General features: G+C 47.2%; 1 protein-coding gene and 1 long non-coding RNA gene across 4 annotated transcripts in view; one reads left to right on the top strand and one right to left on the bottom strand.

The window, feature by feature from the left end:
* Positions 1-2876: 2876 nt before the first annotated feature.
* On the bottom strand, positions 2877-4647 carry LOC137215326 (uncharacterized). Its single transcript, XR_010939258.1, has 2 exons — positions 4032-4647; positions 2877-3217 (listed from the first exon to the last, which is right to left on the bottom strand). It is a non-coding gene; the product is annotated as an uncharacterized lncRNA (long non-coding RNA).
* Positions 4648-4875: 228 nt separating this feature from the next.
* The window catches only part of MTOR (mechanistic target of rapamycin kinase), a 117120-nt gene continuing 104757 nt past the window's right edge, over positions 4876-17238 (top strand). Inside the window, exons 1-8 of one of the 3 annotated variants that reach the window (XM_067720395.1) lie at positions 4876-4988; positions 6908-7083; positions 8031-8139; positions 8840-9072; positions 10336-10536; positions 11268-11402; positions 14726-15001; positions 15086-15194. In XM_067720395.1, the coding sequence (XP_067576496.1) occupies positions 6922-7083; positions 8031-8139; positions 8840-9072; positions 10336-10536; positions 11268-11402; positions 14726-15001; positions 15086-15194 (1225 nt within the window). In that variant the 5' untranslated portion in view covers positions 4876-4988; positions 6908-6921. Of the gene's footprint in view, positions 4989-6793; positions 7084-8030; positions 8140-8839; positions 9073-10335; positions 10537-11267; positions 11403-14725; positions 15002-15085; positions 15195-17238 lie in introns of all 3 variants that reach the window. The other 2 variants (XM_067720386.1, XM_067720384.1) reach the window with 2 other exon arrangements.

Below are 17238 nucleotides of genomic sequence, written 5' to 3'. Positions count from 1 at the left end.
CCTGGTGGCGCAGTGGTTGAGAGTCCGCCTGCCGATGCAGGGGGCATGGGTTCGTGCCCCGGTCCGGGAGGATCCCACATGCCGCGGAGCGGCTGGGCCCGTGAGCCGTGGCCGCTGAGCCTGCACGTCCGGAGCCTGTGCTCCGCAACGGGAGAGGCCACAACAGTGAGAGGCCCGCGTACTGGAAAAAAAAAAAAAAAAAAAATTCAATTATACAAACCTACGAGTAGATCCATTATATTAAAAGCCAAGGTAACAAATACTCAAAACTCATTACTTCCTAATTATTTCACTACACTTTACCATTTATGCTCTTCAGGTTATTTATGTCTATTTTATCTGCATTGTGGAAATACTACATAATGATGTGCTGCTGCTTATCTCTTCCTACCTGTTCATTCAGTGATATCCGCTGGTGGTTTGAAATCTGCCATGATGGGAGTATTCATACCACACAAATCAGCAAATGCTTCATAATTGTTTTGTACATCATCTGGAATTAAGAAAGTGACAGAGAAAAGTTAATAATGCAGATTAAATTTTTTTTTTTCTTTGCGTTACGCGGGCCTCTCACTGCTGTGGCGTCTCCCGTTGCGGAGCACAGGCTCTGGATGCGCAGGCTCTGGATGCGCAGGCTCAGCGGCCATGGCTCACGGGCCCAGCCGCTCCGCGGCATGTGAGATCTTCCCGGACCGGGGCACGAACCCGCGTCCCCTGCATCGGCAGGCGGACTCTCAACCACTGCGCCACCAGGGAAGGCCCAGATTAAATTTTAAGTGTGTCAACTCTGTAGCTGTTTCGTTTTGAGTAGCAGCAAAAATTTGAGGAAATATACTTCCAGTATTAGAATATTATCCAATTCAGCAAAGAAGCCATTCGTGTCATTGACGAACTAGCAAAGTTCAATATATCTCGATTGTTTCACTTTCCACCTACTCCTTAACGTAAAAGATAATACTGGGACTTCCCTGGTGGTCCAGTGAGTAACACTCCGCGTTCCCAATGCAGGGGACCCGGGTTTGACCCCTGTTCAGGGAACTAGGTCCTTCATGCATGCTGCAACTAAGCGTTCTCATGCCGTAACTAAAGATCCCGCATGCCACAACGAGGATCCCACAAGCCGCAACTAAGACCCAGCACAGCCTAAATAAATATTTAAAAAAATATATATATATTATTTTATTTTATTTATTTATTTTTGGCTGCATTGGGTCTTCATTGCTGTGGGCTCTCTCTAGTTGCAGCAAGTGGGGGCCACTCTTCATTGCGGTGTGCAGGCTTCTCATTGCAGTGGCTTCTCTTGTTCTGGAGCACGGGCTCTAGAGCGCAGGCTCAGTAGTTTTGGCACGCGGGCTCAGTAGTTGTGGCGCCCGGGCTTATTTGCTCCGCAGCATGTGGGATCCTCCTGGACCAGGGCTTGAACCCGTGTCCCTTGCATTGGCAGGTGGATTCTTAACCACTGTGCCACCAGGGAAGCCCATATTTTTTTTTTAAAAAAAAAAGATAATATCAACCAACAGTCATGTTGGAACTACACTCATTGGTCAATGCAACCACACAGAGGCTACACAATATCAAAGAAAGCATACTGTTAGAATCAACTGGCTATATGGAATTTATAATAAAAAGTATCGTGTATTTTATTATTATTTGTAAGTTTTGTGCTACACATTCTTCGTATTAGTGAACGTTATAATACACATATAACATATATGGACACAGGACTGACTACATGATTTTGGTGTCCAGTGCAAAATAAAAATGCAGGAACTCTTGTTCAAAAATCATTAAGAATTTCAAGACAGAGCATTCTGACCTCACAAGTCACACATGATGAAGGAAGCCCAGTATATACATACATGCCGCCCTCCCGTCCCGGGTGATTGTTAAACATTTACAACTCCACCACCCAGCACATACTTGCAATGCTGGCCAAACCTGAATATCCAATGCTGCCGAATCAGACAAGAGGAAGAAGCAGATATATTCAAATCCTGGCTCTACCACTTACCAACTGTATAACCCAATTCCTCTGGACATCAGATTACTCCTATACAAAGTGGGAACAATATGAACTGCCTCATTCATAGAGATGTTCAGGAACAGCAGTGACAGCATTTACTGACTGTTCATATGTGTCATACAGTGTTTTGGGTATTTTACATGTATTAGCATTTAACCCACACAATACCACCTACCGAAGTAGGTGCATTATAATCCTTCTAGTTTTATAAATAAGGAAATAGGTACATAAGTGCTTTCTCATATAGTCAGTAAATGTTGGAGCTAAGTTTCAGATTCGGTTAGTTTTGACTCCAAGATGCTTTTAGCCACTACTCTATAAGGTCCGCCAAAACGCCTGATAGCTTGTAAGTGCTCAATAAATATTAGTTATTATGTTAACATAATGGACAAGAAAGCTCTGAGTAAACTGAAAAGAGACCTATAAATGCACGGATTACTATTCTATAAAACCATCTGTGATTGTTAATTAGAAAACAGGGCCATACCACGTCTTAGGGAGACAAAAACCTCACATATTGCTGGTGGAAATAAAAATTGATACCTCCCTTACAGAGATGAATTTGACAATATCCATCGAATTACACATGCATTTACCCTCTGACCCTATAATCGCATTTTTGGTACTATTTTGTATAGCTGCCAGGGAATAAAATTATATATCTACAAAGGCATTCATTGCAGCATCATTAGTAATAGCATGAATTTGAAAATAACACGTGTCCATCAACAGAGAAATGGAAATATAAATTATGATATATCCATGTGATGGAACACTATGCAGCTATAAGAATAACAAAAGAACAAGGAAGCCTTCTATACAGTAAGAAAGAACTTTAAGATACCGTAGAATTAAAAAAATAATAAATTTATTTAATTTATTTCTTTTGGCTGCATTGGGTCTTCGTTGCTGCGCGCGGGCTTCCTCTAGTTGCGGCGAGCATGGGCTTCTCATTGCGGTGGCTTCTCTTGCTGCGGAGCACAGGCTCTAGGCACGTGGGCTTCAGTAGTTGCAACACGCGGGCTTCAGTAGCTGTGGCTCGCGGGCTCTAGAGCGCAGGCTCAGTAGCTGTGACGCAAGGGCTTAGCTGCTCCGCAGCATGTGGGGTTTTTCCCGGACCAGAGCTTGAACCCATGTCCCCTGCATTGGCAGGCGGATTTTTAACCACTGCGCCACCAGGGAAGCCAAGGTATCCTAGAATTTTAAAAAGTACAGAACAGTGTATATAGTGTAACAAAAGAGGGAAATAAGAATATATATTTATATTTGTCTTTTATTTACATAGAAATGTAAAAAATGTAAAATCTAGAGATACATAAGAACTAAGAAAATTAGTGAAGGGGCAGGGGTGGAGCAAGACTTATAATGATAAGCATAATTTTTAATTATTTTGAGATTTGAATAGTAAATGTATTACGTATTCAAAAATGTTTAACGACTAAATATAGAGATGTTGAAAACAAGTGAAAAATATGAAATTCAGAGGAACAATTATTTCACAGAAGAATCAGTGTAAAGATTCTAAATCTAGAGAAATAGTCATGGGACTTCCCTGGCGGTCCAGTGGTTAAGGCTTCACCCTCCAATGCAGGGGGTGTGGGTTTGATCCCCTCAGGGAGCTAAGATCCCACATGCCTCATGGCCAAAAAAAACCAAAACATAAAACAGAAGCAATATTGTAACAAATTCAATAAAGATTTTAAAAATGGTCCACATCAAAAAAAAAAAAAGTAGTCATAACTTCTTTTTCTCTTAAATCTGCCAAAGCGTTTTTTAGCCACAGAACATTACCAAACCTCTTTTATTTGGTAATTTAGTACTTCTGGAAACTCACACCTCTTCAACAAACACTTTTTATTTAATTAAAGTAAAAAAGTAAATGATGGTAATGTGTAAAGAAAAAATATGCCTTCCCCAAATTCCATTACATCTTAGTTGTATATTTTCCCCATGTGAACATAGACACATAAGAAACATATAAATTTTTAATAGGTTATATTATACTTACATGGTATAATTGTGAACCCTTTTCCTTCTTAGCAAATGTTCATCTACATTACGATTATTAATGGCTACCTACATTTTCCTTAATATAACTTACTGTATTTTATTTAATCGGACTCCTATTGTGAGGTATTTAGGAATTTTCAGTGCTTATTATAATAAACAGACCGTGATTTTTTTTAAAAAAGAGATGTAGTCAAATTCCATTTTTGCTATTGATTTTCGAAAGGATGTTTTTTAAATGATACTACTTTGAAATTATTTGTTTACGAGCAGCTTATTTAGCTAAAACTTGTCTACGGTTTCTCGCGGATGATCTTGTGAGCTAGATAATTTTGGAAAAGTGGGGAAATCTAAAAACGCTTTCAAATGCGTATTACATTTCACAAAAGAGAAATCGCGGATGCACAAGTAGCGCTAGTCCGAAAATTCCACTTCTTTTGCTCCAGTGATTACAAGGCGCTGGCATCGCTCACACTCTGGTCTCGAAAATTAAATCCGGCGGGGTCGCGAACCTCCGCTTACCGCCTCGTGGTTCCATTCCACGGTACCCAGACAGCGGAATACGCACCTCCACGGCCCAGGTGCAGAGGGGAATTATAGTAGCGATGCACCGGATGTGTGCGTGGAAGTGACTGAAGTCAACTCACGACCGATTGGTTCTCCCGAGTGGACCTAAGCCTCCTTTCGCCTGCCACTGGCCACGGGGTTTGTCTATTTGAACAGTCCCCGCCCCCTTGAGAAGCCGGGTCACGAAGCCTCACTTCTCCTTAATGCCTATTGGCCGACGTTCCAGTCCATCTTCTTCTTACGCCCGTCGATTGGTCCTTAGGGCTGGGAGCCCGCCTTCCCTCCCGCCCGGCTTAGAGGACAGCGGGGAAGGCGGGTGGTGGGGTCGGCGGCCTGAAGCGGCGGTACCGGTGCTGGCGGCGGCAGCTGAGGCCTTGGCCGAAGCCGCGCGGTGAGTCTGGGACCTGGCACCGACCCCTCCAAGGCGGCGGAATTTCCAGACCCACGGTCAACCTGGTCCGTGGGGGGACCCCGGGAAGTCGTCCGTCTGGGACGTGGGGTCCCCTCAGTACTGGCCCCCACGGAGTTGGGCGCCGCCTGAGCCCTGGACCCGCACCCCCGAGGCAACGCCCACCTCCTCCCGAACCCGCAGGAAACCCCCGAACCCTTTAGCCTGTTGTGCGTCTCTGGCGCCACGAAGGCCGGCCCATCAGCTCCTGTATTGCTGGGGCGCCTTTGGGTCTCCTTGCCCATCAGTCACCCCTTCTTCAGAGCCCCCTACAAATTGTCCTCAAAGAGGACCAATGTCAGTGTCAGCCCCTTGCGGTCCACCGTGGAGGCCTCTCAAGGACCCATTCCCCGGAGGTGAGCTCGGTTCCATCCGAGCTTCCCCCGCCCCCGCCTGACTTTTAACTTCTGTAAGCCCTCGCCACGACCCTTCGGATTTAACTTCTAGTATTTTAATTGAATTCTCCCTGGAGCAGATGGCCTGTGGGCCTTAGACCTTATAAAGATATGCTGGTTCCTTCCTGAGACTGGAAATTCCTTGCTAGCCTCCCTCCCCCAGACAAGCGCACACACTCTGGTTTTCTCATCTGGAGTCCTTGGGTTTCCTCTCTCCTGAAGGCTGACACTTCCTTCTGCACTCTTCTCGGCACTGGAGTATTTAAAAGCTTTTCAGAACCAATTATTCCCTGTTTTTTTTTTTTTCTCTGCATTTCACAAATTCTTTGAAAAATAAGAAATTTTGATTTTCTAATATAATCCGGACATACCTAGGAAAGGTGCATGTGTTACTGCCATAGCAGTCTGCCAGAGCGCTATCATGGCCACTTTATTGTGGTCGCCTGATTATTTGTATTTCCCCCTAGACTGTAAGCTTATTGAGGGAAGGGACAGGGCATAACTGAGGAATGAATGAGTGATCTGAGAAACAAATCAGTCTCTTTTAGAGCACGTTCCAAGTGCTAATGTTCTATAGAACTGCGCTGTCCTATACAATAACCATCAGCCACATGTGGCTTAGAGCACTTGAAATGTGATTGGTCCAAGTTGAGATTGCCCTGAGTGTAAAATGCACACTAGATTTTGGAGACTTAGTACAAAAAAGAGAATAGAAAAATGTATCAGTAATTTTTATATTGATAACATGTTGAAACGATATTTGGGATGTATTGGGTTAAATAAAATGTATTAATTTTGCCTGTTTCTTTTTACCTTTTCGATATGGCTACTAGGAAATTTAAAGTTATTTTTACATTTGTGGCTTGTATTTCTATTGGGCAGTGCTGCTACAGAATAATAATCAATTTCCCTCTTTAAATTGAACTCCTGGAGGAAAAGGACAGTCTTAGGCATGCTTTATTTTCTCTCTACCTCCCCACCTCTAGTACCTGACTCTGTGCCATGTACGTAGTAGTCATAATGATAATCATAGCTAACAACTATTAAGAACTCACTGTGCACCTGGCACTATTTTAAGCACTTTTTAACTGTTTAGTGTGTTAACTCATTTAATCCTTACATCAATCCTATGAGTTAGGTGCTGTTATCCTCTTATTACAGTTTAGGAAACAGACATTTTAAGTAACTTTCCTCAAGGTATATAATTTTGGACTGGATTCACACCCAGGTAGTCTGGCAGCACAGCCCATAATTTGACCCTCTCTCCTATACTGCCTCTTTTAAACATCAGTCATTGTTGAATGAATCAAGTCTCTCTGCATGTTTTTTAGTGAGGTATCCCAACCTTTTTAGGATCCCCAGCCTGACGTGGATAGGGTGAAGATCTGTGTTGAGGAGCTGGGGCCATAAATGAGTTCATCGCCATGGTTTGTTATTCAGAATATTAAAGGAAGCTTCTCTCCGAAGAACCTCAGGGCAAGATGCTTGGAACCGGCCCTGCCGCCGCTGCCACAGCTACCACCGCATCCAGCAATGTGAGCGTCCTGCAGCAGTTTGCCTGCGGCCTGAAGAGCCGGAATGAGGAGACCAGGGCCAAAGCCGCCAAGGAGCTCCAGCACTATGTCACCATGGAGCTCCGAGAGGTTGGGATTGCTGTGGTTCGGGCCGTTCATCATGGAGTGTTAGGGTGACATATACCACACCTGGTTTAGATGCCTCTTGACAGCTAAGTGAGGATTCGGAAAATGCAGAGATTCCATTTTAGAAAGGCACCGATTTCTCATGTCTGTAGAATGGGCAGGTTCCTTTGCAGTTACACATTTCTGTGGCATTTCCTATGTTGTGATATTTTAGGAGTCGGCTGCTTCTTTTCATTTTTTTTCTTTTTCATGCCACATTCCAGACCTTCCACTCTTTCTGCCTGATAACAGTGGTTGGGATGGGTTTGACGAGTTGGTTGTTTGGGGCTTGCTTGCTTTCTTTTTTTTTCCCCTTAATTTTTATTTATTTATTTATTTTTATTTTTGGCTGTGTTGTGTCTTCATTGCTGTGCACGGGCTTTCTCTAGTTGCCTTGAGCGGGGGCTGCTCTTCCTTGCAGCGCGGGGGCTTCTCATTGCTGTGGCTTCTCTTGTTGCGGAACTCAGGGTCTAGGTACGCAGGCTCAGTAGTTGTGGCTCGCGGGCTTAGTTGCTTCGTGGCATGTGGGATCTTCCCGGACCAGGGCTTGAACCCGTGTCCCCTGCATTGGCAGGCGGATTCTTAACCACTGTGCCACCAGGAAAGTCCTGGGGCTTTCTAAATAGAGACCAGACTTGAGGTCAGGGACAATGTCTTGTTTATTCTTATACCCTTGGTACTAGGTAGAATTTAGGACGGGACATGTCCTGCAGAGGAGTATATACTCGGTAAGTATTTGTTAAATACACCGATGAATTGCTCTTCAGTTTGAAACTATAGAAATAGGCAGTAGCCATGTCATCTTTGGCTGGAACTGTACCTCCTGGCTGCCTCTCGGGTCCTAGTCTTTGGAAGCCACCCCACCACTAGGGAGACATTATAAACTGTTCTGAGCACATCTTCTTTTGTAGATGAGTCAAGAAGAGTCTACTCGCTTCTATGATCAGCTGAACCATCATATTTTTGAACTGGTTTCCAGCTCAGATGCCAATGAGAGGAAAGGTGGCATCTTGGCCATAGGTAAGGACAGAGTTTCCGGTAAGGTGAGAACTGGGAATAAAGGACTCTTCAGCTTTGTGTCTACTGCACCCTGTGTCTGCTTCTTACTGGACACTTAGTTCACATTTGTTTAATGAATTTCAAGGAGCCTTGTGGCTTTCAGTGTACTTATCCAGCTGTTAATTCTAGCAATAGTCCTGGGACATTGACAAAGCAGGTTTTTTCAGATATGGAATCTCAGAACTGTTAAGCAACTTTTCTAGGGCCAGTGTGCCTGAACTGAAACTAGAAGCCTGCTTTCTTTCCACTGCAAAAATGCAGGCTCTGGTTTCTCTGTAGAGCAAAGTTTGGCATAGTGGGGCTTACGAATAGAAAAGTAAAGTTGGGGTGCAGTGAATGAAAGGCAGGTAATTGTCAACCTCCAGGGACTGGTCTTCCGTCCTGTGAACTATTATTCAGACCCAGTTTGTTTTCCTTTTCTTCTAGGGAAAACAAATTACGTATACTAAAATGAGGTTATTTTGCTTTATATAAGTAGTTCTGGCACAAATATGAAATCTGTTGGTTAAGATGAAAATTATTTGCATCCTTACTGTCTGGAAATTGCAGTCTGCACTTAAAGTAAGAGGAGGGGGTCACTGGCTAGCTTTCCTCTGAAGGCAGCATACTTTCCTGGACAGCGTGTGCCCTTCCTCACCTTTTGCTTTCCTCTCTTTTCCAGCCAGCCTCATAGGAGTGGAAGGTGGGAATGCCACCCGAATCGGAAGATTTGCTAACTACCTTCGGAACCTCCTCCCCTCCAATGACCCAGTTGTCATGGAAATGGCATCCAAGGCCATTGGTCGCCTCGCCATGGCAGGGGACACTTTTACCGCTGAGTATGTGGAGTTTGAGGTGAAGCGAGCCTTGGAATGGCTGGGTGCTGACCGCAACGAGGGCCGGAGACACGCGGCTGTGAGTGCGTGGCGAGTGGTGGCTCCATGTCAGGGTCCTTCACACGATGTGCTCAGGTCCCTGAAAGGCAAAGAATGAGAGAGGACGCTCCAGGCAAAGGCACTGGGCTTCTTGGTGGCCTTCGGTTCTGTCCTGAATCCCTTTCTCTCTTCACCCTGAGCTCCGTACCTGAAGGGGAGGCTTAACGTTCTCTCTTGTTGCTTGAGAGGCAGCCCTATGTGCAGTGCTTATCCTGACCTCCAGTTTTCCAGAATCAAAAATGCCTCCCAGGCAGAAGGCACCCCCTCAGCTGTAGGCAAGAGAAGAAGCCACAAGCCAAGAGGCTTACAAAGCCCCAGACCACCGCGCCATCTGTAGGATCCCTCTGTCAAGGTCCCTCCATATCCTGTGGGAAGATGGGAGTACTGGGCTGAAGAGAGGAGCCGGGGAGGGACTCGCTCCCCGCGCTGGGAGAGTTGGCCTGCCTTCTCCCAGGCCTTTCCTGTGTGTTTTTTAGTCATTTATTGATCGGTCAGTACGTAGTCCAGACTTCCTCTTTCCCGTTGGCTATTCTTCAGTTGAGGAAGTGGTGGCTTCTTACCCTCTTCTTCTAGACGCACATACTCATTGCTTTCTGAGGCTCATCCCTGAAAGAGGCTGGTTTGATGGGCCAGGAATCCAGGCTGTGAGATGGGGGAGAGTCTGTCCTTAAGAGAGAGAATCTATGAATGAATGTGATGGGGATCAGAAGCTTCAGTTGGATCCTTTCCAGTCGGTTCCCTCTTTCGGGGACAGCACCACAAGGAGGGAGCCGGCCTGGGTGAGGGGCCCACACATGGACCCTGGTGCTACTTCCTCACTCTGTGACTTGGGGCAGCCTCCGAACCTTCAGTTTTTCCAGGGTCAGATGAAAATAATAGCAAGATTAAATATTAAACAGGATTATTCATTCATTCAATACAATGTTTATTGAATGCCTGCTGTATTTCGGGCGCATTCTAGGCTATCAGTAGAGCAGTGTACAAAGCATTAAGCACGTCTGCCCTTTCAGAACTTGTGTACTAACGTTACAAGCATTCTGCTTCTAAACACCCTAGGATAATGAACACTGAAATGTTTGATCAATTTCACTCTCCTTCCTAGGTCCCCAGAATTTCTGAGCTAGAAGAATGGGCAAGTGTGCTCTTTTGCTGCTTTATGTAGGCTCTAGGATGACAGGAGGCTGTGTTCCTGAGAGAACAAGACTCTGACCCAGATGAAAGTTCTCTGTGCCTTTTCTCCCAGGTCCTGGTTCTTCGTGAGCTGGCCATCAGCGTCCCCACCTTCTTCTTCCAGCAAGTGCAGCCCTTCTTTGACAATATTTTTGTGGCCGTGTGGGACCCCAAACAGGCCATCCGTGAGGGAGCTGTTGCTGCCCTTCGTGCCTGTCTGATCCTCACCACCCAGCGGGAGCCAAAGGAGATGCAGAAGCCACAGTGGTACAGGGTGAGGAGATGGTTCCATTCCAACCTCCAGCAAAGCACATTTGCGTAGAGTATCATCGGGCCTACAGGGCAGCAGCAGGCCCCTTGCCAAAGAGCAAGTATCCTGTCTGCTTTGATCTCCCATGGTTTTTTAAGCTCAGTATGCATCAGTAGTTATTTTATTGTTTTTCACGAAAGCAAAGATTTATCAATAGCCACACCATTGCTTTATGTACCACTAAGAGTGAGGCTATAATGCCAGTTAAACTCACTGCCTTCTTATCAACAATTATAAGACATCTTTTTTCAGAGGTGTTAAAATATAGAAATATGGGCGTCTCTGGAGAGATGCCAGTGTTCCTGTAGTATCGAGAGTCCTGTGCTGACTGCCGCTGCCAAGTGAACCTGCTAAGGACCCTTGTCCTACAAAAAGAGCCCTGAACATGGGAACCTGGGATTGGAGACCTGGGTTCTCGTCTTGGCCGCTCTGTGACCTTGGACAAGTCACTTAGCTTCTTTGAGCCTCTTGTTTTTTCTCTATTAAATAGGGGCGGTAGTGGTGTCTCCCTCGTGGTATTGTTGTGAGAGTTGAAGCTAAATGAAACAAGAGAGCCCAATGAGTTGGGATTGTTGGTGACACTGGCACGAGGCCCTTAGCAGGCATGGTAACCTCAGAACCCCCCATATAGATGGGTGGGGCTGCTTTCTAACGCTGGACGTTGGGTAGTTTAGGCATTCTGTATCTCTCCGTAGCACACGTTTGAGGAAGCAGAGAAGGGGTTTGACGAGACCTTGGCCAAGGAGAAGGGCATGAATCGCGATGATCGGATCCACGGAGCCTTACTGATCCTCAACGAGCTGGTTCGCATCAGCAGCATGGAGGGAGAGGTGAGAAGCGCGTCTGAGGGTGTCCAGTCTTCTCACGTGCCATTCTGGGAGCGAGACGAGGCGAGATCCCTGTCCTCAAAGAGCTGACGTTTTGTTGGGGGAGCAGGCAATAGACAAATAAATAGGAACATTTCAGGTAGCAGCAAGTTCTGCGAGGAAATGGGGTGGTGGGTAACGGGGGTGCGGGTGACTCCCTCCCTGAGGTTGGTGCCGTTTGAGCTGAGACCGCATGACATGGAGGAGCCAGCCTTGCAGCGGGCAGGGAGGGGGTGCTCCAGGCAGAGACTTTGAGGTGGAAGAGCGTTTGATAAGTTCAGGCGAGAAGGGAAGTGTGGCTGGTGCACCGTGAGCAAGGGAGAGGGCGGGAGGGGCCGCACCGGGGGCCTCACAGCTCATGGCCCCTACTGGCTCCCGTTCTCCTCACAGGGCTGTGTCCACAGGATGACATGATGGCATCCATCTTTAACAGTCATTGGCTACTTGTGGGGAAGAGCTTGTGGAGAGGCAGGAAGGGAAGCAGGGAGGTGAGTTAGGAGGTGTGCTGGCTCAAGAAGCAGCTGCAAAGGTGGGTTTAAAAGTGCAAGGACTGTATTAGGGAAATAAGCTTTGAGAGAAAGTGGGCAGGGAGCTGGGAGAGGCTGGGAGAACCATCAGGCCTCAGTGCGGATCTGACCCTGAGAGAACAAGAGCGGGAGGAAAAGTTGGATGGAAGCACCCTCGTCTGCTGTGCGGAGCCATCACAGGGTCCTCAGGCCAGAGCTGGCCGTCAAGAGGAGGCCCACCGTAGCCTTCCTACTGTGTTCGTCATCGGCTAGAAGCAGCTCACGGAAAGTGTGGCCTTGGCACAGACATGGCCATGGATTTCAGAGTAGCAGCTGGGGCCCTGGGTCGGTTACTCTCCTGGTAGCTGGAGGTCCTATTCTCACGGCTGCCCCAGGAGGCGATTGCAGTCACCCGGGCGAGCAGTGGTGGTGGCTTCGACTGGCACTGGCAGCGTAGACACAAAAGTAGATTCAGGGTCAGTCCACTGACACCAGATTCAGGGCATATCTGGGAGGTAGAGCCCCACCTGTGAGTCTTCCTGGGGGAGCTGGTTGGTGTGGACTTCCCCCCAGGGCTTCCTGCTTTCGTAGACCCAGCGATCATCTGGTGATGGCTGTGCCCTAGATGTGGGAGCAGCGTGTGCTGCAGTATGTGTAGAGACACAGCGAGTCTGGCTTTGGATCCCCACTCCTCTATACTGTATGACACGGGTAAATTACTTTCCCTCCTTATTTTCCTCAATTTTAATGGGGATCTTATCCACCTCATTGGGCTTCTGTGAGGTTTCTAAGTATGTGTGAGGTGCTTAGCACAACACCTGATACCTAGTGGGCGTTCCGTAAATGGTCACCCTCAGAGTTTTCCCCACCCAAGTATAATGTGGTACTTTCCACTGTACCCCACACAGCTCTGGGATCTTTGTTTTCTTCCAGTAAAACAGGGCAATATCACCTAACTGATAGGTTTAAATGAAATAGTACTTGTGATGGTGCTTTGTAAATTATAAAGAACTATCCAAATGTGAGGTGTTACAATTTCATAACTTTTTCATTCATTCAGCAAATACTAATTGAGCACCTACTGTGGGCCAGCTATACCGTGTCCTAAGAGCTAGAAGAATAAGGCAGCAGTGAATAAAACAGTACATTCTAGCAAGGGGAGGCAGACAATACATAAATAAGTAAAAATACATAGTGTAGCATATGGTGATAAATGCTGCGGAGAAAAGTAGGGCAGGGAAAAGGAATAGGGGATACTAGCATGGATCAGGGATTACATTTTAAAATATGATGATGTTTGGGCACAGCCATGAAGGAGGTAAGAAAACAGCCATACAAACCTCTGGGGATGAGCTGTCTTCCAGACCACTGGTCCTGGAAGCACGAGGCCCCGTGTCAGGAATGTGCTGCTTTATGAAGGGAGCAAGATTGCCGCTGTGACTGAGCTGAGTGAGAGGAGCTAGGAGATGGGGTTGGGGGAATACCTGGGGCAGGGAGGGGGCTCGTCACCCAGGGTCTCAGACGCCCCTGTACAGACTGTGTTGGGAATGGATTACGGGAGGGGCCAGGGCTGAGGCCAGGAGTCTAGTCAGGGGGGAACTGCAGCGTCTCAGCAGTAGTGGGAGCTGTCGGGGTACAAGGGATTTGGAGGTCGATAGGAGAGAAAGAAGGGTCAAGGTTTGGGGCCTGAGCAACTAGAAGGGTAGAATTGCCATCTACTGAGATGGGAGGAACAGGTCTGGGGTAGAAGGTCAGGAGTTTGCTTTTGAGCGTGTTAAGTTTAAGATGCGTGTTGGGCATCTGAGCGGAGTTACTGAGTAGCTCTGGGGAGAGATCTGAGCAAGAGAGACAGATTGGGGAGGTCACTGGCATATAGATGTTATTTCCAGTCGTGAGACTGGATGAGGACCCCCGGGGAACTAGGATAGTTGGAGGAGAGATGGGTGCTGAGAACCTGAGGTCGGGAGATGAGGAAGAACCAAGGGAGACCAAGAAGGAGCAGCAGCAGGGGTGGGGATGGGGCGCCAGCAAAGCTCAGCGTCCAAGGAGCCAAGGGAAGAAGGGGTTTCAAGGAGGAGGAAACACTAAGTTGGGTCAGGTGCTGCAGACTATTCAGTGTAGCAGCCTAAGAGTCCTGGTGACCTTGACAAGAATAGTGGATAAGATTTTCTGAAAAATGAAAATATCTGTGGAAAGAGTTAGAAGTTTGGAAATTAATTGTTTTGTATCTTTCTCAATTTGGAAAGCTGGAGAATGAGTTATTAAGCAGCCCTTTGAGTAGGTGAGAGATGGGGGTTCTCAGCCAGTCAGTGTACTCCATGCCTCGTATGGAGTTCCTAGGACTCTGAGAACATTAACTTGCCTGAGTTGTCTCTACCTGCATTTCTGGTGAGAAGAGGGAGAGCAGAACGTCCTTAGCAGGATGCTGGCTTGGGGCTGCCGCTCACCCTCGCAGGAGGCTCCGTTGCTAGATCCTAGGGCTGTTGTCACAGCCATCCGCAAGTCAGCTTTCCCAAACCAAGGGTGGGGTAGGGGGTTCTTGGGGGCCAGACCCCTGCTGCTGCTTCATTGTTCAGTAGGTGGTGCTCTTCTGCCTAAATTAGAACAGATTCAGGCCCCCTGCAAGGTTCTGGGGAAATCGAATCCTAGAGATGAAGAGTGGCCGCCGCCCACTGTGGGAAGAGTTGCATTTCAGGGTTGGGCTCGTGTTGTCGGCAGACTCCCTGGTGCCTAGGCAAATGCCACTTGTAAGTAAAGGTGACTCTTCCCCCATGTATATAGCGCCTGAGAGAAGAAATGGAAGAAATCACACAGCAGCAATTGGTACATGACAAGTACTGCAAGGATCTCATGGGCTTCGGAACGAAACCTCGTCACATCACCCCCTTCACCAGTTTCCAGGCCATGCAGCCCCAGCAGTCAAACGCCTTGGTGGGACTGCTGGGGTACAGCTCTCACCAAGGCCTCATGGGCTTCGGGGCTTCCCCCAGCCCAGCGAAGTCCACCCTGGTGGAGAGTCGCTGCTGCAGAGACTTGATGGAGGAGAAATTTGATCAGGTCAGTGGCAGGAGGTCCACTCCCTCTTCTCCCAAGCTCCACGCCTCCCTTTCCTTTGCCAACCCTGTGTCCTTCCTGTCTCAGGTGTGCCAGTGGGTGCTGAAGTGCAGGAATAGCAAGAACTCGCTGATCCAAATGACAATCCTGAATTTGTTGCCCCGCTTGGCTGCCTTCCGACCTTCTGCCTTCACAGGTGAGGATGTCCACGGACGTGTCATGTCATTACCCATTCAAGGGTAATTAAACAGAGAAGACGAGATGCCAGAAAGTTATGTCTGCTTCTCATTTGAAGTAGTGCCTGCTGAGGGGCTAGTCACTGGTCTCTCGCCTCTATCCAGCTTCAGTGGCATCTAGTTCAGGTTTTCTGTAAATGTCTGACGCAGCAAACGCAGGAGCAATGCGAACGTGCAGGCAGAGAGGCACTTCTAGAGCCAGGCAAGTTCTCGTGTGTGGAAGCCAACACATTCATGAATGGACTTCTGAGAGACCACAGGAAGGGCAGTTTCGGTTTCAGTGGTGTGCAGCATCCAGTCTGTGGGGCAGGGAGGATCCGGGGACAGTCCTGTGGCTGCCCCCCCCTCACAAGGAGGAAGGACTGGATGCTTCAGAGGCTGGTTTCACGGGTAATAGACTGGGTTCCCGAATTCCTGAATTCTTCTTGCCCTGTTCCCACTGGGCGGTGTGAATTCCTGGTTCCTGAAGCTGGCCCAGCTCAGACACTGGCTTCTCCCTGAGGCCTTGCTGGGTCACTCTAGCTAGAAACGCGCTTTTCCTCTTCCATTACAACCCTCAGCTGTGGAAAGGCTTTGGCGTCATCAGACCTGGGGTGAATCTTGCCTCTGTTCTTAACTGTGAGGTTTGGAGCAGGTTATTTGACCTTTCTGGGCCTCCACTTCCTGACTTGTCAAATTAGAATGACAGTCCTTGTCTCATGAGATGAGCTGCTTTAATGTCTAGGCACCTGTCTAAGTGCCTGACACAGAGTAAGGTCCAAGAAATAGAAACCGTTATTGTTGCTGCTTCCCCTAGCTATTTCAAAGCCATTTTAGAAACAAGATAAAGGTAAAAATTATAATAATACTCCAGTTGCCTGTTCATACTTAGTGTCCTTGTCTCACCTCCCTCCTTGCTGAGTGTAGAGACCCCGGACCTACATCTCTTTCCTCTTCACTATGGTGCGTGCTTAATAAGCGTTCAGGACCCAGTGAGAGGCAGGATGGGAAATGAAAGGCCAGCCTGACCCTCAGCAGATGCCGTTCCCTAGCACAGACTCATTTCACACCACCCAGCTCAGATGAAAGCAGAGAAATACAGCCGGTGAGGTGTTAAATGTGCTGGGTGTGAGAATAGGTGTTAAGAGAGGATGAGGCAATTAGCCACATAAAATCACTGAAACAGAGAGAAAGGATATAATGAGAATCACCCATATTTTTTCAGTTTTCCATTCTTCTCACCTGGTACCCAGCAGCTTTTCTCTTTTTTAATGAACAGACATGCCCCTATTCAGTAGAGCTTTAAATGATCTTGGTTTGAAAGTCTGTGGCTCAAAAGAGAATAATAACTAGGCCAAATTTGATCAAAGTCTGGCATGCTGTAGAAGCGGTTACCTTAGTAAGTTCAAAAGATGGCCTAGCAGCAGGATACAAAGGCTCAGAGGGGCCCCTAGGTTTGTTCTTTTGATGTGAGTTTTTGTTGTTTTATTAAATAATGTACTAAAATATGTTCTGGAAATTCAGCCTGGGCAGCCTCCGTAAGTACAGTCTCATTGGGAAAGCGCCACTTTTTTAAAGTTTGCAGTTTGGAAGTCATTGCTTGCACTTCCTGATGATGCAAGCTTTGGGAATATCAAAAATACTCCCCCTAGGATTGGGCTGGAATCTCAAGCAATGTCAGATTCCTAACCTCTTGGGGTGCTAAGTCTGGAAAAGGAAATTACCTTCTTGATTTAAGCTCATTTCCTGCTGAAACGCTGTCCTGCTCTGCAAAGGTCCCATTTTTCTCGTTGGTGCACTCTGGTTTGAGAGTTGTATCACCTTGGTCTCTGACTGTTTTCAAGCTCCAGCATGCTTCAACGGCATTTGACCGTGAGCTGTGAGAGAAGACATTTCTCGATAGCATAAATGCAGTGATGTATGTATGCCATTTGGGAGTCTAGTTCACTGTCTTCTAATTGTGGTCCTGGTGGCCTTGAACACCCCTCACTTTCTACTGGCTGCGTGGTCTTGCTTGTATGTGCT

Source organism: Pseudorca crassidens, chromosome 2, assembly GCF_039906515.1.
Source record: "Pseudorca crassidens isolate mPseCra1 chromosome 2, mPseCra1.hap1, whole genome shotgun sequence".
Lineage (NCBI taxonomy): Eukaryota > Metazoa > Chordata > Mammalia > Artiodactyla > Delphinidae > Pseudorca > Pseudorca crassidens.
This window is presented reverse-complemented; position numbering and strand designations above follow the sequence as displayed.